Source organism: Portunus trituberculatus, chromosome 38 (genome assembly GCF_017591435.1).
Source record: "Portunus trituberculatus isolate SZX2019 chromosome 38, ASM1759143v1, whole genome shotgun sequence".
Taxonomy (NCBI): Eukaryota; Metazoa; Arthropoda; class Malacostraca; order Decapoda; family Portunidae; genus Portunus; species Portunus trituberculatus.
This window is the reverse complement of record NC_059292.1, coordinates 19,265,534-19,288,908: the sequence shown is the minus strand read 5'-3', so window position 1 is coordinate 19,288,908 and position 23,375 is coordinate 19,265,534. Positions and strand designations below refer to the sequence as shown.

The 23,375-nt window shown below is 39.2% G+C and overlaps 1 protein-coding gene across 1 annotated transcript in view; it reads right to left on the bottom strand.

Annotated features, from left to right (window-relative positions):
• Positions 1-23,375, bottom strand: part of LOC123514889 — a 564,015-nt gene that overhangs the window by 159,335 nt on the left and 381,305 nt on the right. The window contains exon 37 of the mRNA XM_045273148.1: positions 7,853-8,002. Within this exon, the coding sequence (XP_045129083.1) occupies positions 7,853-8,002 (150 nt within the window). The remainder of the gene's footprint in view (positions 1-7,852; positions 8,003-23,375) is intronic.

Sequence of the window (23,375 nt, the reverse complement as noted above, 5' to 3'; positions counted from 1 at the left end):
CACAAGGCTCAGTGCTGGCACCAATACTTTTCCTTGTATATATTAATGACATGCCAGAGGGAGTAAACAGTTATATTAATTTGTTTGCGGATGATGCAAAGTTGTGTAGGTGTGTGAAGAGTGAAGAAGATTGTGAAATTTTACAGGCAGACCTGGATAAGATTTGGGAGTGGAGCAAGAGGTGGCAAATGGAATTTAATCTGAGCAAAAGTCATGTGATGGAGATGGGAAGAGTGGAAGACGGCCAAGAGGGTCATATAAGATGGGTGAAGAAGTAGTGTTGAAAAAGGTGGAAAAGGAAAAGGATTTGGGAGTGATAATACAAGACCATGGGCAGTTTGAGGCTCATATTGATAAGATGTTTGGAGAAACGTATAATTTGATAAAAATATTGGATTAGCCTTCCATTATATGGATTCCAGGGAGAGTAAACACAAGTCTTTGCTGTTTTGATTGTGCAACAACAACTCTATCAGGCCGCTCTAAACTGTTGTGCTTATTTGTGATCAAGTGAACTTAGTGATGGCTTCCAAGCGAAAAAGATTGTTCTCCAGAGATAAGGCTAAAAAATGAGAAAGAGCATTGGCCTTGATATTAAGTTGAACATTGTGAGTCATGAGGGTGGTGAAGGGTAAACTCTATTGCTGTGTTGGTTTATCTCAATCAACTGTATCAACAGTTCTCCAGAAAAAGTACAAGTGAAGCAGCAGGCCAACCAAGTCACAAACCTGCACAAACACACAACAACTGTAACAGGAACCGATTATGGAAAAATTGGAACGTTTGCTGAGGCTATGGATTGAAGACCACACACACACGCATGCCTCTTTCTACAACTCACACTACTAAGGCACTGAGCCTGTGGGAGGACCTGAAACCAGAATTCAACATAGGCGAGACAGTGTCCTTCAAGGCCAGTAAGGGGTGGTTTGAACGCTTCAAACATCGTGAGTCTACACAACCTCAAGGTTAGTGGGGAGGCAGCGAGTTGATCAACCGCTGCAAACGCCTTCAAGCCTTTGCTTAAAGAGCGATCGAGGAAGGAGGTTATTCAGCCAAGCAGGTTCTAAACTTTGAGAGACAGGCCTGTATTGGAAGAAGATGTCATCGAGAACGTTTATAGCAAAGGAGGAGAAGTCGGCAAGGATTCAAGGCATCTAAAGACAGGTTAACATTATTGGTGGGGGAATGCTGGTGATCTTAAGCAAAGTATTTAATTAAAAAAGAGCTCTGTCTGGCTATATTAAGGAATATTTGGTAGTATGGAAGGCAAACAAAAAGGGTGGATGACGACTGTTATCATGCAAAGTTACGTGACAGGATACCTCTCCAAATTCCTAAAAGAATATGCTGAAAACAACATTGCTAACAGATTTCTCTTGCTGTGTGACAAGAGAAGAGAGCATGAATGACTGGGCAGATAATATTGAGGTCATGTTTATGCCCCAAACACAAGTCATCCAGCCGATGGAAAATCGCTACTTTCAAGGCCTATTACCAGCGGCGCACCATGAAACAGCTGTTGGCCTGCATTGACACCCCTGACAAGGACCATGAAACAATTTTGGAAGGATTATAACATTAAAAGGGATCGACAACATGACGAGTCATGGAAGGAGGTGTCCAAGTCGGCAATGAATGGATGTTGGCGTAATTTGTGGCCTGAGGCGTGGAGGAAACAGGAAGTCCCTGTCGATGTTACAGCAGTAAGGAAAGACATCGTTCATATCTCCCATAAGGCAGGCTTCAATGAGGTGGACGAGAATGACGACAAGAACTGCTGGACAGTCATTCTGAGTTCTCAACGACGACCTCATGGAGTTGGAGAAACAAAATACTTTGGAGGAAATGGAGGAGGACAAGGAGCCTGAAAGAACCCTCTCCGTCAAAGATTTTCGAGGAGATTTTTAATCATATTAACCAGGCCATACATCTTCTCCAGGAGAATGAATGAAACCCAAAGAAGTAATGGCGTGACTAATGCTATAGAAAATGACATGAAAGTGTATAAAGAACTATTTGAGGCAAAGAAAAGGATGGCAAAACAGACAGTCATCTCATCTTTCTTCAAACCACTCAGAAAAAATCCACATCCCAAGCAACCCCATCTACCGATCAAATCCACCTCCCAAGCTAATCCACCTCAAAAGCAATCCCATCTACTTCCATAGGAGTCATCTCGTCGTTTCAAAGTTCGTCCTGCTACTGAAAAAACTCCACCCACTTCCAAAACAACTCCATCCACCTCCAAAACAACTCCAACATAATCTATCCTTCACATCCAGAATAAGTGAGTGACGATGAGGAGAGCCTGGATGACCCAACTGGAAAACGTATTCTCTCAAGAATTTGAAGGGTTTGAAGCAGCTGACCGAGTTTGGGTCGGGTGTGGGCATGATGAGATTTAATCCTCCAAGGCCCTGTGTCCCTCGGGGGCACAAAACAACACACTACGCATATCACATCCACTCCTCAAGGTAAGTACTACCAATTCTAAAGGTGTAAATAACAACTAACAACATAGAAAGTGTCGATTTACGCATCGCGAAATACATGTATGTAGTTGATAATTTCAAATCCTCAGTTAGGATCGTTTGGAGGATCTGTTTTGGGAAACGTAACCCTATCGTTAACCAAGGGATACCTGTATATGGATAAAGATATGGCGAAGAAATTAATTAGTACGGTAATTAGACCAAGATTGGAATATGCTGGAGTGGTTTGGTCCCCTTATAAAAAGAAGCATATAAGGAAGTTGGAGAGATTGCAGAGAATGGCAACAAAAATGGTTCCGGTATTGGCAGAAATGACCTATGAGGAGAGATTAAAAGAAATGAATTTGCTTACCTTGGAACAAAGAGAAAGAGGAGACTTAATACAGGTTTATAAACTGTTGAACGGACTGGATGAAGTGGATAATGAGCAAATGATGTTGAGAGAGGAAAACTTAAATAGAACTACAAGATCGCATAGTAAAAAGATAGCCAAGGGAATATGCTTGAAGGATGTGAAGAAATATAGTTTCCCACAAAGATGTGTGGAGGTGTGGAAAGTTTGAGTGAGGAGGTGGTGTCAGCAGTGTGCATAGTTAAAGGAAAGTTGGATGTGTGTAGATAGAAGAAGAGAGAGAAGAAAAGGCCCTAAAATTACAATGTGAATACACACACACACACACACACACACACACACATCAAAAATAGAGAAAGTATTGAAAGTTTAGAAGTAAATGGAGTATACAGTGAAGATCCCAGGGAAATGGCAGAGGCTATGAATGGATGCTTTCGGAAGGTATTCACAAAGGAGACTGCTTTTGACAAACCACTGGTAATGGAACAGAAAGGGATTATGAAGGAGTTTCAAGTAACGGTGGAGGAGATCAAGAACATGATGGGGAGTTTAGAAGTGAGAAAAGCTGTGGGACCTGATGGGGTATCAGGATGGATTTTAAGAGAATGCAGGAGCAATTGGCAGAAAAAGTTTGTGAAGTAATTGATGCCTCATTAAGGGAAGGCGTAGTGCCCCAAGACTGGAAAAGAGCTAACATTGTCCCAATCTATAAATCAGGTAACAAGAGAGACCCATTGAACTATAGACCAGTGTCACTTACAAGTGTGGTAGCTAAGATGTGTGAGAGGGTGGTGAAGACTAGATGGACAGACTTCTTGGAGAAAATGACATACTTTGTGAGTGTCAATTTGGTTTTAGGAAAGGGCGTTCATGCACGACAAACCTGATATGTTACTATTCGAGGGTGATAGATGTAATACAGGAAAGAGATGGTTGGGCTGATGGAATATATCTGGATTTAAAAAAGGCCTTTGATAAGGTACCACACCAGAGACTGATCTGGAAACTTGAAATGGTAGGAGGAGTGCATGGCAGTTTACTAAAATGGATGGAAGACTTTTGGTAGGAAGAGAAATGAGAACAATAATTAAGGACAGACCATCAGAATGGGGATTGGTGGAGAGTGGAGTTCCACAGGGATCAGTGTTGGCACCAGTAATGTTCGCAGTCTACATAAATGACATGGTGGATGGGGTGTCCAGTTATGTGAGCCTATTTGCAGACGATGCAAAATTGTTACGAAAAGTGAGATGTGACAAAGATTGCGAACTACTCCAGGAAGACTTGGACAGAATATGGAAATGGAGCTGTACATGGCAAATGGAGTTCAACACGACAAAATGCAAGAAAATAGAGTTTGGCAAGAGTGAAAGAAGAATCAGGAGTATGTACAAGATAGGAAATGAAGACATAAAACCAGTCATGAAGAAAAAGACCTTGGGGTGACAATTACCAATGACCTATCGCCAGAGAGACATATAAACAAAATAATTGGAGAAGTATTGAACTTATTGAGGAACATAAGAGTGGCGTTCAGATATATCTAGATGAAGAAATGATGAAGAAAATAATTACTGCAATGATAAGACCGAGGCTTGAATATGCAACAATACAGTGGGCTCCGAACTTAAAGAAACACATAAGGAAACTAGAGAAAGTACAGAGGGCTGCAACGAAAATGGTGCCTGACTTAAGAGATTTGACTTATGAAGACAGACTGAAAAGAATGCAACTTCCAACCCTGGAAAACAGAAGAGAAAGGGGAGACCTGATAGCAATATACAGAGTGATGATTGGCATGGAAAAATGGATAGGGAAGATCTGTGTATGTGGAATGGAAGAATGTCGAGAGGGCATGGGAAAAAACTAAAATGGCCACTTATAGGAGAGATGTGAAAAATATAGCTTCCCTCATAGAAGGGTGGAAGCATGGAATAGTTTAGACGTGGAAGTGGTCAACGCAAGGAATATTCATGATTTTAAGAAAAGCTGGACATTAATAGATATGGAGACGGGACAACACGAGCATAGCTCTTTTCCGTATGTTACAATTAGGTAAATACAATTAGGTAAATACACACACACACACACACACACACACACACACACACACACACACACACACAAAAATACAAAACAACAAATTTTCTAATCTCTCTCTCTCTCTCCTTCCTTCATTTCCTCTCCTTCCTCCCTCCCCTCTTCCTCTCGAAAGATAAGCTACATGCGTCCGCTTGTGTCTAAAATATTAGCAAATGTCACTCTCTCTCTCTCTCTCTCTCTCTTTTTCTCCGAAGAGAAAAGCTTCCACTTTCCTCTTCGAAGGTGATATAGTGACTAAAAAATAGCAGCATAATACACAAAGACAACAAGTATGACAAGCTTGCACGAGTTTCCCGTGCTTGGTGCAGGCACTACCACCCGTATATCATAAAGGCGGGCTTTTTTAACATCCGGCGCGAAGGGGTTAAACATATATCACTTCACAATCTTCAATCTGATTGCTAGTATGGCTTCCATCAAGGCTGGTCTACTGATGATCTGGCTTTCCTTACTGAATCTTGGTCAGCCTCTTTTAATGATTTTGGTAAAAGTTTTGCTGTTGCCCTACACATATCAAAAGCTTTTGACAGAATCTGGTACAAAGCTTTGATTTTCAAAACTAACCAACAATAGCTTCTATCCTTCTCTCTGTTACTTTACCTGAAGTTTTCTTTCTGACCATTCTATTGGTGCTGCAGTAGATGGTCACTATTCTTCTCATGAATCTATAAATAGCGATGTTCCTCAGGGTTTTGTCCTGTCACCTACTATTTTCTTATCATTCATCAGTGATTTTCTAAACCAAACTTCTTGTCCTATCCACTCTTTCACTGAAGATACATACTACCATGCACTTTTCCATATCTTTTCATAGATGATCAACCCTTCCAGAAGTAAACAGCCTACACAAGAAAGCAACAGAATGGCTGGCTTCATATCTCTCTAAAATTCTTCGTTGGGGCAGAACAAACATAATATTGTTCAATGCCTCCTTCTTCTACACTGAACATCCTCGATCTATCCTTTACTTATAATCTAAGTGGAAACTTCATATCTCATCTCCAACTAAAACAGCTACAATGTTTGGTATTCTGAGCTATCTGCACAGTTTTTATTATCCCCCCCAACTACTAATTATGTACATGAGCCTTATCTGCCATGTATACTTCACATATACTGGGGAAGGGGTGATGTTCTTATTATACAGCTCTTCTAGGAAGGGTGGAATCTTATCAACTCCTCTTGTTTGAATGACTGTCTCTGACATCTTTCTTATCACCACAATGTTGTATCTCATGCTATCTATTTTCATGTCAAATGCTTTTCTGATCTTACTAAGTGTATGCTTCTCCTCTCGTGATATTACTGCACAAAACTTTCATCTTTCCCTTACCCCTATTCTGTCAACCTCTCTAATCGAAAATTTAATCAATATTCTCAATCATTTACTGTTTCTCTGGTAAACTCCAGAATTCCATAAGGCCAGCTTCTGTAATTCCACCTTACGATGATTTGAACCCTTTAAGGCGGCATCACACTAGCACTTTTCCGTCTTCTTTTTCCGTCAATTTTCTGACGACTGTCAACTTTTGCAGACAGTGGCTGTCACACACACAGCTTGCTTCCGCCTTTGCCGCGCTTGTCGATTGTAAACAAGCAAGGCTCCTCATTCACCCCAGCAAGCCGCGGCTTTTTGCACCTTATAATGTCATCAGCTGTTCTGTGATCCCAAAGGCAACGGTGACCTCTAATACTCTCTATGAGAAATTCGTGAGTGTGTTTTGTCCACTGGTCATCTTGGCAGCTACTTGGAAGTTGCCTTGAAAATATTCAAAAGCATCGCACATTTGCACTCCCCTGGAAATGTACACAAACAACTGAGGAACTTTTCATTGCTAGGCTACAAGAAAAAAAAATATGTATACAAACAAATATTCACCAACTCATTTAAATTTCATGCCATGATAATAGCATTCTTCCGTTTAACAAAAAAAAAATTTTTTTTAATAAGTGTTGATTAGAAACCATAGTTCTTATTTTGACTAAAAATTGGTGCTAGACGAAAACGATGCGTTCCGTCTGACTCAAGACGACGGAAATCGCCTGAGACAACGGAAAAAGTGTTAGTGTGACGCCGCCTTTAAAGAGGAATGTTTCCAAGACACCTATTCTGTGTTTTTGATGAGCTCTTCTGACTTATAGGAAGTGGAATCTAAATGGGCCTTATTTCATACCTATTTTTGTTGCATTTGGCTAGTCTCTCCAACATAAAAAAACATGAAGTTTTAGTAAATCTTCATGGCAATGAAGGAAATAGAACTGTTAATGATGATGATAACATTCAATGTCTTCTTGATAACCATGAAAATTACTTCTCTAGTTTTCCTAGAAAAGAAGAAAATGGAGATAAAATAAAAAAATTCAATTAAGCATCAAGGGAGACAAAGAGAGTGAGAAAAAAGGGCAAGCCAAAGGAGGAACAGATAGAGGAGGTTGGCTTTGCAAACCTATCCCCCATCTTCATATACCAAGATATCCATCAATTACCAAACTTAACCCCTTTATTCATCAGAATGTAAAAAAAAAAAGGAAGATGGTACTGGTGGTGAAATTAAAAAGACAAGGAAAACTTTTCAAATTGCAGCTCATGTTTATTTTTGAATGACCAAGAAAGACCTTTCTTGCTACAAACAAGCTCATAAGATATCAGGTTGTCAAGAATCCCTCTATCACAGATACAAATCTCAAACAAACTTGCTGCCTTATACAGACTCATAACCACTAATAATTTTTCCATCCAAAGGATATGAATATAGAGTAAAAATTGCATAATTTACTCTTTAAGTCATCCTCTTTCCAAACTGAATACAGTATCACCTGTAATTAATAACCTAAAATTCTGCTGAAAGTCCAAAATAGTAACTAAAACTAAAAGTAAAAAAAAAATAAGGAAAAAACTCACTTTTGGTAGAAGATCAATCTCTTGTTTTAAGAGTTTCAGTTCAGTCTTAAGTGACTCTCTAAAAGATTTCAATTCACGTTCTTGCTCAGCCCTTATTTTCTTACTTGAATTCTTCAGTTCCACTTCTTGTAAACTCTCTGCTTTTTCCACCTGTTTTGTGAAAAAAGTAAGAATCATAGTTTTTGCACTACATCTTACTCATCATTGTATTGCACATAAACATATAAATATAATTACACGAAGCTCATATAGTAGATGAATTCTGGCATGCCTGCTGTGTTTCTCTGTGAGAGACATCATACATAAGTGAATGTGCTCGGATTATGCTTCATGAAGTCATACTGCATACACTTAACCCTCGGCTATCGCGCCCAATTGGGGCTGAAATAGTATCGCTATAGCTGAAAACGCGATAGCCGAGTTGATCTTGGTGGGAAGGTGGTTTTGGCCAATGAGCGCTCAGATATCCCATGACGTCATGGCTGGGCATGCAATAGCAGGCATCTGAGGTCGCGATAATGAAATTTTTGCAGCTTTTCATGGGTGCGTGATAGCAATAATACGCGATACCGGAAGTCGCGATAGCCGAGGGTTGACTGTATATATTTATATGCAGTAACTTTTGTGTGTGTCTGTGTTGAATATATATATATATATATATATATATATATATATATATATATATATATATATATATATATATATATATATATATATATATATATATATATATATATATATATATATATATATATATATATATATATATATATATATATATATATATATATATATATATATATATATATATATATATATATATATATATATATATATATATATATATATATATATATATATATATATATATATATATATATATATATATATATATATATATATATATATATATATATATATATATATATATATATATATATATATATATATATATATATATATATATATATATATATATATATATATATATATATATATATATATATATATATATATATATATATATATATATATATATATATACAGTCAGCAGCAAAAGAAATGGCCGCACCCGTTGATATCATGCCAAATCTACTCTTAACTAAGAATATAAGGTATATAGGGGAGAATAAAACACAAATACTGCTATATTTTGTTATTATTAATATTTTGTCATATTACTCTTCACTTTCAAGACAGCCGTAACCGTACTTGGCATACTATCAGACAATTTTCTGAAGTAACTTAAGTCAATGTCATTCCATATGGCGCTAATTATGTCACGTAACAGATCAACATTCGATACAGGGAGCTTCCCAAATTTTCGCTTTATTTCATTCCATAAATTTTCAATTGGATTTAAGTCCGGACTGTGCCCTGGCCACTCAATCAACTGAATTTTCTTCTCAGACAACCATTCTCTAACACACTTTGCCCTATGGCATGGAGCACCGTCCTGTAAGAAATGAGGGTTCTCATATTTCTTATAAAATGGCAGCATGTGATTTTTCAGAACATCAATATATAAGGCACCATTCATGTTCACATTCTTATCTAAAAAATATAATCCACCACTACCCTTTTCACCACTGAAGCAACCCCACACCATCACACCAGCTGGGAATTTCACAGTATTTACAGTGTACTTAGTGTCATAGCGATCAGAACCCATGGGACGTCTCACTTTTATCTGTCCTTTAGATATTGTTTTGAACGCACTTTCATCGCTAAACAGCACAGACCGCCAATCTTCGTCCACTGTCCGTACCTCCTGCAGAAAGCAAGTCGCTGTTGTCGCATCTTCTCCGTCACGAAAGGTTTGTGAGCAGCTCGGCGACACGGCAGTTTGAGATCTTTCTGTAGCCGGTTTTGAATTGTCCTAACTGCTACATCTCCCAGGACATCAGCATGCTGTTCCTTTAACTCCCTGGCTGTAATGAAAGGGTCTTTCTGTACTTCTCGTTTGAACAGGTTGTCCGTTCTTGGCTGTGTTTTACGTTTCCTCCCCGTCCCCTTCTTCCTCGCCGGAGTCGCACCTGCTCCCAGTGTAGTGGCTGCTTTCTTCACACGGTGAACATTTTTCTCAGATCTTTTTGTTCTTCTTGCTATTTCTCTGTTGCTTAAGCCTTCACGAACTAAGGCTAACACAATGCCCTTTTCTTCCATACTCAGCTTGCTAGGACCCATTCTGTTGTGATGACGATCAGCAGAAGAGGAAACCAGTGAACGATGTCAGGAAAAAGGAGAGGAATAAACCAGAAGTACCTCCTCTCACTGACCACCCAGACAGCCTGGAGCAGTGGTGGTGAGTGGTGACTGAGTGCAGTGGTATCTTTCGGGCATAAACGCTTGGCATAATCCCTAGAGATGCCATATAGGTCAATTTCTTTACCGTAATATGCTGCAATAAAAACTGCAAGGGGGTTCATTGGCAATAAAGTTAACGTTGTGTAGATCGTCGTAAGGTGGCAAGGGAATATTCCAGACTGAAATATCAGGGAAAATGTGTGGTATGAAATAAAAAGAGTAACTGGTAACTTTCAGTGCAAGGTGTTCAAGCTCTACGGACAAATTCCTGGACTGATGGATGACGCAACTTTGGAATATTCTAACAAAGCTGTCTGATAGTATGCCAAGTTGGGTTACGGCTGTCTTGAAAGTGAAGGGTAATATGACAAGATATTAATAATAACAAAATATAGCAGTATTTGTGTTATATTCTCCCTTATATACCTCATGTTCTTAGTTAAGAGTGGATTTGATGTGATATCAATGGGTGCGGCCATTTCTTTTGTGCTGACTGTATATATATATATATATATATATATATATATATATATATATATATATATATATATATATATATATATACATACAGGTAACTCTTGATTTACGTGATAGATGTGTTCCAAGAGGCATCGCGTATATCAAAATTCGTGTAAAACAAACATGTAATTCTCATAAGAAACAATAGATAATAGGGGGGATGCGGGATGTGGTCCAAAAAAAATTTGTACAAAATACTCTATTTATTTGGCTAAATTAACATGTTTATTATTTACCATTCTAAATACTAGAAGTGTATTTAAAGTAAAGGAAAAAGCAAGAAATAATGAGAAAACAAAAAATAATAAGAGAAAACAAAACAAAGAATATGTAAACAAAACACTCACTGTGTCACTGCCTTCACCACTCACACCATAGTCAGTCACCATCTCCCTCTGAGCTTTACCACTTTATCAAAAATCCACTTATCAAAAATAACCCCACATGCAGAAGAAGATGAAGGACGTTTTGGGGCCATCTTGGTGAATTATAGGCAGATTGAAGAGATTCCGTCTGTACTCACTGCTGGCAGACTGCAAATGACTCCTCTATTGCCTACTATAATGGATATCATATCTTAGTATTCATATATGCTCATGCCATGAGGATAACTTCGACTCCGTGGCAGTGACTGATAGTGAATTACTAATGAAATACCGCAGTATTTCATTATTTTTTGGTATTCCATGCAAGATTTCACTTTATGCATAACAAAACAATCCTTTCTTGGGGGCTAGGTTTGTAAAAAGCTAATAGAAATGTTGTTTTGTGAACATAAATGCATATATAAGACAGTAACACCACCTGGAGAGGTGGTGTTACCAGCAGCCTGAGAGCAACTTCATAGCAACCTCGTTACCATCTCTCCAAGCGTTCATGGATGCCATTTCGCAGCAGGAGGTTGCTTTGACGTTATTAAAGTTTCTTGGATCCAGCTCCTGGCAGTCAATGAGCACTTTTAGGCGGGCTACCAACCTCCACCCGCCAAGAGCAACAAATCTTTGTGGATACTATTTTACGAAGGTTGGTATGAGAGCAGGAGGTTGCTATGGAGGTTGTCTGTACCAACATAGACAACAACCTGCTTCTTGGATCCGGCCCCAGTGCTCCCACCTATCAGCCAGCTGCGGAACTCTCTGGCACGCAGTTTGAAATTGCGTCTGGAGCTCAGTTTGAAATGTGGTTGGGCCAAATCGCATATAAGCAAACCGATCGCACAAATTAAATTAATTATACTATTTTTCTGGTCGCGTTATAACAAAAATGCATAAATCAAGTTACCTGTGTATATAGGCACCATCCGAGTTACGACCTAGATCGGTTACGACAAACTGGTCGAAGTTGACACGGTCGTAAATCGGATATACGTATGCACTCAAAATATATGTATGTTTATTTTAAGATCTATCTTTCGCATCCATTTTAAGTGAGATACTGTATAGGTACAATAACATTTATCTTTGTATACAGCATTGTTTTCAGTTGCTTAGTTGATAATATATTAATATGGTAGGTTAAAGAAAGAAAAGACTTTTACGCCATTGTATGGTGTGGAAATAAAGTCAAAATTTTAATACAGTAATCGCACATGTATCCGGATTATAGCAGCCAAGGCCCTGGCGGATATGCAAAATATCCGTATACGTGGAATTTCCTCTCCCAACCCCTTATAAATTGAGAAAAAAACATGTACATAACCCAAATGGGTAAGAAAACAATGAATGAAAGCACATTAAATGATTGTGTATACAATAATGACTTCCTGGAGAATTATCGAATGATAACATATTAGATACCTCCTTCTCTAGAAAATGTGAGGGTTGGGAAGGTGCCATCAGCAGCATCATGGCAATCTGCTGTTTCACTGCTGAACTGGACACTGCCTGAGTCATTATTAGTGTGTTGAAGTGAGATAATGATAGTGATGTATTTATTGTTTGTCTGGTGCAGCTTTCTACCTTTGTCTCAACATAATTTTTTGTAACAGTGTTATTGTGAGAGCTATGTCATGTAAAGTTGTGATGATGAAGGCAGTAAGAAAAAAAAAAGTGTTTGAAAAGATCATAACAGTCTTATGATATAGAGAGACGGTGGAGAGGCATGGGGTGAAGCGAGCATCTTGGAGGGGGAGATAACACGCATGATGGAGGAGAATAGGGAGGCCAGAATTGCGGTCTCATAATGATACATTTGTTTGTTTCTAGTTGTCTTCTCTTCTTGATGTTTCTCATTCTAATTCTCGTCAACTTATACCTGTCAGGAAAAATTAGAGAGCTAAATGACACACCTCCCTACTTGACTCCTGGCCATGTACTGTGCAGGGCGTGAGTCAGGCTATGACACAATCACACAAGACATTTAAAAATGACTTCCTGACGGAGAGGTTATTTAATTATAAAAAAAAAAAAAATTCATAAACGACAGAGCAGCTCATCTTGGCCATTTGATACTTGAAGTTCTCCCTTGGAGCATCTCACAGAGAAATGTAAACAAACAACTCAACCACTTTTCGCTGCTAGGCTGGAACAAAATATATATATATATATATATATATATATATATATATATATATATATATATATATATATATATATATATATATATATATACAGGGTGATTCACGAGTTTCTCCAGAAAACTTAACTACTGCAAGTTTACACAATTCTAAGCAGAAAATACTCTATAAGTATAGGTGTTTTCTGTAATGGTTAACAAGTGGAAAGAATTTTAGATTTCAATCCAGATGGGAGGATAGCCACCAGCAAGCGGCTGGCTCCTGCCACCCCCTCGCGACCTTGAAACCATTTAATTGCCAAGTTGCTGATTTGTCTTAATTTTTAATAGCATTCTTTTAGTCTGAATTAAAGTTTTTTTTCTTTTAATTATCACCAAGTATGTGATCAATTGTTCTAGGGAACTATGCCACTTTTTCATGGAATAGGCTTTGCAGACACCTAAAGCCTATTCCATGATAAAGTGGCATAGTTCCCTAGGAAAACTGATCACATACTTGTTGATAATTAAAAGAAAAAAAAAGTGGAGGCCATGGTGATAGCGAAACTCGCTAAACAGCGAGGATGGGAGCACAAAGAATGAGTTCACATGCTGGATTAACACACACAATAGCTCAAGTGTCGAGCGGTAATGCCGGAGGCACTGTGGGGCTGACGTCACGGCCAAACAGACACGTGATTGGCTCAGAGCGAGCGGGAGGTGGGACAGTGTAGCGCGGTACATTCGCTAAATAAAAGAGAAAATCGCTAAACTTGGGGGCTTGGCCTTTTTCCAGACAGTCGCTAAATAAGGGTTTCGCTAAAATAGATTTCGCTAACTTCGGGGGCTTATTGCACTATGATGCACTCTCGCTTTGTTTACTCTCAATGGAAGTTCAAGTCAGGGGTTAAACTTGTTAAAATTTATTCGTTTAACGAAATTTCGCTTAACGAAGGGTTTTTTAGGAACATAACCCATTCGTTAAGCAGAGAGTTGCCTGTATATATATATATATATATATATATATATATATATATATATATATATATATATATATATATATATAAATATATATATATATATATATATATATATATATATATATATATATATATATATATATATATATATATATATATATATATATATATATATATATATACAGGGGATCCTCACAATTTGACGGAGCAAGTGTGGTTTTTCATCAGTTAAATCAGCATTTATTCGAATCGTGAAGCAATCTTTCTCATATGATACTTAAGAATTATGGGGGATAGGGACCAACCTCCAGCTTAGACCCCCAACACATCACTATAACCTCTAGAAAACACTAACTTAGACTAAATCAGTACTATTAAAGGCTTCATTTATATCTAACTTTTTTTTTATTAAACACGTTAGGGTGCTGTACAATACATTTTTGGAAATAAGAACACTTGCATGATGCAGCAGTCTTGCGGTTCTTGTCCCTGTTTTTCCAAATTGTTGATACTGTTGATCTAGGGACACCCATTTGTGCTGCAACAAAACTGTGAGCTATATCTGCCTCACACTTTCTTATAAGCTCAAGCTTATCTTTGAAAGGCAGGATATTGTGGTTCTTAGGGCTGGGGAATGCTGTCTGGAGTGAGAGTGACACAGATTAAGCAATGCACAGGGCAGGGCTGACACTCAAAATTTTCATTTCTCCCTACCACTCGCATGCATTTTCCCCTACTTTCACCAACACAATCCCCAAATTTGTTTTTGTACATTGTGTGAAAATAAATGTATTTATACTTTTTGCAGTTTTATTCTTTTACTACAAAAAAAAAAAAAAAAAAAAAAAATTCTGGTATCGAAAAATTAACTATTCTTCAGTATATTATCATGTCATACTGGATGATTTACAATGTGGGAATAAGCAATCGACTCTCATCCTAATGAAGCGCCTTGCCACATTGCACCATACTCCAACATGTGACGTCACGTCAGATACATATATATATATATATATATATACATACATATATATATATATATATATATATATATATATATATATATATATATATATATATATATATATATATATATATATATATATATATATATATATATATATATATATATATATATATATATATATATATATATATATATATATATATATATATATATATATATATATATATATATATATATATATATATATATATATATATATATATATATATATATATATATATATATATATATATATATATATATATATATATATATATATATATATATATATACAGTGGTACCTTGAGATACAAGCTACCTGAGATATGAGTTTTTTGAGATATGAGCTACGATATGATCCACTTTTTGGTTTGAGATAAAAGAGAAATTTTGAGATACAAGTCAAGCTTGAGGATATTGTCACAGGTCGGCGGCTCTGCGCATCGGTCCAGCCTCAGTAGAGCTAGTATCATCATATTTCCTGTGGATCTCATGCAGTGTGATTGTTCTTTTATCATTTTCACACTACATATTTACTTACTTTTTTTTTCTTTAAAGTAAGTTTAGTTTTACTTTACGTTAAATGTTTATGTGTAAATGATGCCTGCATCCCTTCCTCCCTTCCTCCATCCTCCTCTGGCATTCACCACCATTAGCAGAAAACATTTTTCTCAAAGGTAAGAATACTAAATAAACTTTTGCTTTTATTTTATATATTCTTATGCATTGATAAAGTATGCATGTGTACATAACTGAAAAGGCTAAACAAATTTCTCCTATCACTGCCTACCTACTCCACTGATGCTTATCACTGAGGAGACGGGGGAACAATGTAAACAAACCTGCGGCAACGGCTGTACAGCCTCTATCTCCTCTCCCTCTCTCCCTCTCTCTTACTTAAAACTTAATTTATCCCGTGAATAATGATAACAGGATTGTCAGCAAGCTCTTTTGTGATTATTAGAGCAGCCAGTATTAACTGGGGTGCAGACAGGCATACACTTCTCCATTTTTATTGTACTTATATCCGGAGTTGCTTGGACTAAGGATGTGACGTTTATGGAGTGGCCTCACTCACTTCTCAGTAAACTGGATGTCATTCAAAATTCAGCTCTCCGTATTGTACTGGGAGCGTTTAAGTCCTCCCCAGTCTGTGGCCTTCAGGCAGAGGCTTCCCTCCCCTCCCTATCACAGACACTCCACCTTCCTTGTTCAGACCTACACTAAACTTGCCTCCTTCCCTAGGTGTCATGCCCTCCACTCCCTCCTTCTTCGGCACAGTAAGGAGCCACTTTATGGCTCCTTGCTATATCAAGCCCACACACCCTTTGTAGACAGAGCCATCTCATTCTTTGCAACTCTCTGGATGACTCCTCTCCCTTTCCTCATCCTTGAAAAAAACTTCTCCTCTAGGAGCTTGATATCCTCTCTCTTCCTCAGTCTCTCTGTCCCTTTACACATCCACACAGTGGTCCAAAGCTGGCTGCCTAGTGCAGAGCAAGACCCTATTCACCTCAGTCCTACACACACAGTACCACAACCACTTCCACATCTACACCAACAGCTCCCGCCTCACTAACTCTCCATTTGTTGGTGCAGCTATTTACATCCCCTCCAGGTCCCTTGCCACTGCCTGGAGGTTGCCAGCCACTGCCTCAATCACCACAGCAGAACTGTTTTGCCATCAAAGAAGGCCTTCAATTTGCCACTACCCTAGCTGCCCCTTGTTCAATAACCCTCTTCTCCAATTCACTCTCTGCCCTCCAAATCATAAAATCCCACCACCCACACTCTCACCATTATCTCACCCTCATCATCCATCACCTTCTCTTCCACCTGACCTCCATAGGGCACAACATCCACCTTCAGTGGGTGCCCACCCATGTCGGTGTCATGGGAAACATAGTGACTGACAGGGCAGCAACAGAGGCACACACCCATCCCTTCCCCATTGACCTAGCCACTGACCAGACTGACTTCCTAACTGACCTCAAGACAGCCTGCTGGCAACATTGGGACATAACTTTGACTAATGTCTTACAGTACACCTCACTGAGACATATTAGACAGGACACAAGACACTATACTGGTGGACCTACTTCCCCAACCGGGCACTGGACACAGCAGTCATCAGACTACAAATTGGCCACACCCACCTCAACACCCACTTGCACAGGCTGGGCATGACTGATTCTCCCCACTGTCCCTGGTGCCTTACACAGCCTGACACCCCAGAACACCTGCTGCTGCACTGCCCTCATCACCACTCACTCCATGTGGCCCTCCTCCACTCACAATCTGATCTTCAATCACACAAGCAAACAGTGACTGACCTTCTGAGCAGCTCCACAAATCCTAATCTGGCTTTCAAGAATCTAAACCTCATCAGGACCTTCTTACAAAAACAAGCCAGGTCCACTGCATATAACCTGAAAATATAACTGCAGCATACACCTAACCCTCTGTTATCGTGAGAAACTGGTGCCTAAAAAACCGCGCGATAGCGGAAAACGCGATAACGGAAGTGAAGAATAAATAAGAAATAAATAAATTGGTGCCTCAACTTGAAAATTTTCCTAAAAAAACCAGCTCTGAACAACAGAATACCATGTGCATGACTGAGGGATGGTGGTGGTGGTGAGCAGAGTGATCGGAACCAATCACCACCCTTTTTCAAATCACGTGATGTGAATACACAGCAATGATTGGCTGCTGGTTCCTCCTCTTCCTCATGATCATCATCTTTCTCCCCCTCCACCTCTTCCTCCTTCTCTCCCCCCATCTAACCATTCATCAGTGTGTGGTTGGGATATGGGTAGTACTACTACTTTTACTACTACTACTACGGGTGCGCAATAACAACTTTCCAGATGCGCTAAAACTCAATTTTGCAAATTTTCGTAATTGCATGATAACGCCTAAACGCGATAACAGAAGGGCGCGGTAACGGAAGGTTAGGTGTACTTCACCTTTGGGGCACTAGAGGCTAAAGTACATCATTGTGTAAGTATGTTATTCTTCCTACTTACTACAGTGTGTCAGTATGTGCAGTCCTCAAGAGTAGCAGTTTCTGCTTTTTATCATGTCTTACTAGAATAACGTGTAAACACAGCTCTTAGGCCAAGTTCAGAAGCAGATTTCTTTGGCGCACCTTCACCACTTTTACTTGATGCATCCTCACAGTATGTGGCTGAATATTCTAACAGCTTATCTTTTGATTTACTAAAGTCTGACACAGTTTGCTTGGCAATCCATACTCCTCACAAACACTCATAACACTAGCTTCTTTCTCTAATTTTCTTTTTAATTCCATATTTCAAGTCACAACTAGGGCCACTCACTTATGCCTACCACCCTTATGAGAAATAATTAAGAGTTTTAAGGTACTGAAAATGCACAAACTTGCTCACTGATACCAGGCAATACAGTGTTTATTAGCATCAGCTAGAATTGCTTACAACTGCTGCAGTGGTGCCGCCATCTACTGGCTGTTTCTTGAAGTGTGCAAGGTGTGCATTGTTTGAATTCAATTGTTGGCAGTCTAGACACAAATTATGAAATCATTAACTGGACACTGTCTGGATTAACCAAAATGTGGATAAACAAGGTCCAAATAAATGAGGATCGAGTGTTTGTACTTAAATCATATTGGTTTTATAAAAATGAACATATAAAATTACTTAATTTCACATGTTACATTTAACTTGTGGATATATAACAGCAAACACTGGTTCATATGATTCAATAGTTATTTACACTTTTGGAAGGTCCATGTTTCTTTAGCTCTTCACACTGGATTTCATTGTCTATGTGTCAGCAAAGCTGCACTACACTGCTGGTCAGAGCGGAAGGCGCGAAAGGGACCACGACTTTCAATCTGAACAAATTTCATTCATCCCTTCGTAACTCCTAAACATACGGCGGGATTCGCTGTATGTTGTTATCTGACAACTCTGCAGCTCTAGTGGTCAGAGTAGATATGTTTCCTTAGTCAACGTTCACCTGTGGCTCGTGTGCTTGGATTTGAATTTTCTTTCACCCCCCTCACGGCCCCTTTTTGTGGATGAGTGAGCTTACCATTGTGCCCTGTTACTGCCTATTATGGGGACCTAGGAAACTAATTAGTAAGGGTAAAATCTCAGTTATTTTGTGCCTTAGTGAGGGAGAATAAGTCCAATCAAGAAATTGCTGCGAACACTGGTATAGCTCTCAGAACTGTTCAACATTAGACCAAAATTTATCGTGAGGGAGGAAGAGACGCTTTCCTACCAGCTTACAAGCCTAAAGGGCATAAATGCAGTGCGACCCAGAGAACTCTGAACATATTTGGAGACAGCTTGAGGCCAACCCTTGCATACACAGCAAAGAACTTAAGCCAGGAATCCTACATTGCTGGCTGGAGTAAGTGAAAGGAGTGTATGAAGATATGTGAAACACGATTTGGGTTACCGCAGTTGCCGTGCAGTTTCAAAACCTTGCCTCACTCCTGGTCACCTAAATAATAGGGTAGCATTTGTGTCTCAGCACAAAGATTAGGACTTAGATAAGTTGTGTAAGATACTTTGGTAAAATGAGGCAAGCTTTCAGGTTACAGACAACCAGAGAAACCGTGTGTACCGCACACCTGGTAGTAAAAGTTACGATCCACGCTACACAACACACACAGTAAAACATCCAGATTCTTTGATGGTGTGGGGTTGTTTTTCTTACTATGGTCTTGGAAAATTAGTGTTTTTGCCCAAGAATGTTCATTGAACCAAAATAACTACTTTGACCTAATTCTGGATGAATTAGAGGGTGTATGGAGAAGTGCAATGCTGATACCTTCATGCAAGATGGTACACCGTGCAGTACGGCAAAGTTAATTGTTGACTGGTTTGATTTCTGCACTGTCAGTCTTTTAAAACCTTGGCCAGCAAATTCGCCAGACCTTAACCCTATAGAAAATCTCTGGGCGTACATAAAACTGAAGCTAAAGGAGAGAGATACCTCCTCCCTTCCACACCTCCAAGCCCCTATTCACAACATATGGGACAATATTGACACTCAGTATCTCCACCACCTGGGTGATTCACTTCCCAGGAGACTCGAAAAGGTTAAGAAGGCACGAGGGCACCCTATCAATTACAGGCAACCCTGTTTAACGAAGGTTCACACAACGAAATTTCGCTACAACGAAGGTTTCATTTTACTACCATCTGCTCGTTTAACGAACACCAAACTCGCTTTAACGAAGTTTTATCCAGGTAATTTTTTTCTAAATTTGAAAGCCCCACCGTATCATGCAAGCTGACAGGCTTTTGAATACATCAGGAGCTGCTGGTACTAAAGCCTGCCTCAGGAGAAATCCTGATACACCTGTAGGATAAAGATCAAGATCAAGCCTCTCGTGAACAACACAGGCGCTGCCGATACAAAGGCCTGACTCAGAAGAAATTCTGTGTCACCTGTAGCATCAAGATCAAGATCACGTGCACCACTCACTCCCCAGTCAAAACATAACAGCGTCACCAACAGCTCATCTTCCCTAGTTCAACTTACCACCAAAACACCCTGCAATGTGGCCTAACGTTCCTAAGAAGACCAGGAAGTGTCTTATTCTCGAAGTGAAGCTGGGTATTATTCACAGACAAGAGAGAGGCCAGAAAACTAATAACATTGCTGGCCACTATCTTGACTCCATCTACTGTCTACTATTTTCAAGTCAGCAGACTCTATTAAAAAGGCTGGTGAGACCGTATCTTCCTTGCAAGCTAAAAGAACCACCTGAACTCGTGACTCTACGATGGATGAAATGGAAAGCCTTGTGGAAATGTGGTACATAAGTTTTGTATGCGGTACCATGATGCGCACTTTGTTTACATTCCACAGGTTGCCGGTTAGTGTCTTTCCTGCTTCACTCTCCCTCCCTTCATAAAGTTAAGATCATCAACATTACAAAGTTACGTACATACATACATTAGTGTACATTATAATGACTTAAATTAAACTACCTAAATTTTTTACTTCATAATTTTTACTTTCATTAAACCTTTTACTGTACTATGATGCACTCTCGCTTTGCTTTCTCTCAATGGAAGTTCAAATCACAGGTTAAACTTGTTATAATCGGTTCGCTTAATGAAGTTTCGCTTAACGAAGTGCTTTTTAGGAACGTAACCCCTTCGTTAAATGGGAGTTGCCTGTACTAATTTAGGTGAGTACCCTCATTGAAACATATTTTCTATGTCATTAATCTCCTTCACAGGATGTCACAGGTACTGCACCTTCTGCTCTGACCAGCAGTATGGTGATAAATTGGGATCCTGGGCTGGCTAGTACCATAGCCTACCAGTATGAATTGCAAGTTATGCATTTCTGTTGGCATGTTATTAGACAATTGAGCATTGCCACACTGGGTGGGAGGGACGAGCAGGCAATGGAGAGAGAGAGAGAGAGAGAGAGAGAGAGAGAGAGAGAGAGAGAGAGAGAGAGAGAGAGAGAGAGAGAGAGAGAGAGAGAGAGAGAGAGAGAGAGAGAGAGAGAGAGAGAGAGAGAGAGAGAGAGAGAGAGAGAGAGAGAGAGAGAAAGAGAGAGAGAATACCAAGAAAGAAAGACTTCATGATGGAATATTAGCACTTTGTAAACTTTAACTTGGAATTTTCGATACCTTCATTATTATCAACTAGGTAATTGTAATATAAGTGTATGCTCATTTCATCCTTATCAGTATTGTTAATTACCACTGTCATTCATTAAACTGTTCATGTATAATAAGCCACATTGCAGGAGCTTGCCAAATATGGAGACAGACGAAGCTTTCGTGTACCTTTCCCTGGATTCCATCGGCAGTCTACCTCAGTCAGTGAGTTAGGAGGACTTGCACGGGCACGTGTATGGACTAGCAAAATACTCCACCTTGCGAGACAACAAACCACTTCAGAGTCTGTGGCCAGGACTCTGTTAACCACATGGGAGCGTACACAGAAGTGACAGTGATCCTGAAAACTCCGCACTTGCACTCTGTGGAGCCATGCCAACAAAACTTCCACCCTGCATTCTACACCCATCTCAGTGTTGAGGGAAGAGCTGGAACCCAGACTCAGTGTGTGCTGCTCCATCCAGTGACTGTTGACTACACAGATGTTTGTCACAGCATCTTGTGCGTGTGTATGTGTGTTCATGTAGATGGAATTACAACTGTGTATAATAAAGTAACGTTAGTACTTGAACGTAACAAGTGATTTTAATTTCCATCTCTACCTGTTTTGGTGGAAGGCACCATCTGAGGGTCAACAACCTAAGGAAATAGTTTTGAAAGCCCACCAGGGGTAGGTAAGCTGCCGGAGTAGTTAGTTAAAGTCGCTGACCTCTGGAATGGTATTGACAAATTGGCACCCAATGTGGGACCCTCACAGTGTGTCACACCAGTTGGCAGGACTTAACCCCTTCCCCAACAATTTTTTAGTTAAAAATTCTTTTTTCAAACAATTTTTTTTTATTTTGGTTCTATATAGTATTTTTCATGCTGATTATGAAAACAGCTTGTAATTACTGTTTTTCCCCATTTTTGTTGTTAACTTTTTATTTTGAAAATACCTTTGTAGATATATATGAGTTAATTCGTCTTCCTATAAACTCCAAGCTCTCCCCTCACCTCCCTCCTTCTCCTCCTCCTCACTTATCGAGAAATATTCATTGTCTGATGAACTGGCAGTGTCATCACAAGTATTCAAGCTTCTGAGGGAAGGTTCATATTCGCTATCTTCCTCAGAACTAGACATTTGGGGTGTAAATTATTTGAAAAGGGTACAAAAAATGAGTGGTAATGTGGATGAAAATAACACCCATGCGACGACAGTGGTTGCCGGAGCAAGTCTAATAAGAGCGTCCTCGAAATCCCACCGCTCCACCCTGTCGCCTCTGCCAGGCGTACGATTTGACGAGAATACTCGTTTTACACGTAGAATGGCTTAGAAAGGCTCAGAATCAATGAGTATATACGTCTGTAGCTGGTTTTCGAAGGTCAAGTTTTAGACAAGTATACTCGTCGATGGCTGAAAACGGAACATTTAGTGAAAACGAGTATACTCGTTTCTGCCGAGGAAGGGGTTAAACAAAGTGGTGACTTCGTGTGGTGAAGTATGTGTTCTAGTGTGGGGCCATGTCATCTCAGCCAGAGTTTGTGAAGGAGGCAGTGTCTTTGGGTTACATCGAACCCAAGGACATTCAACAGTTT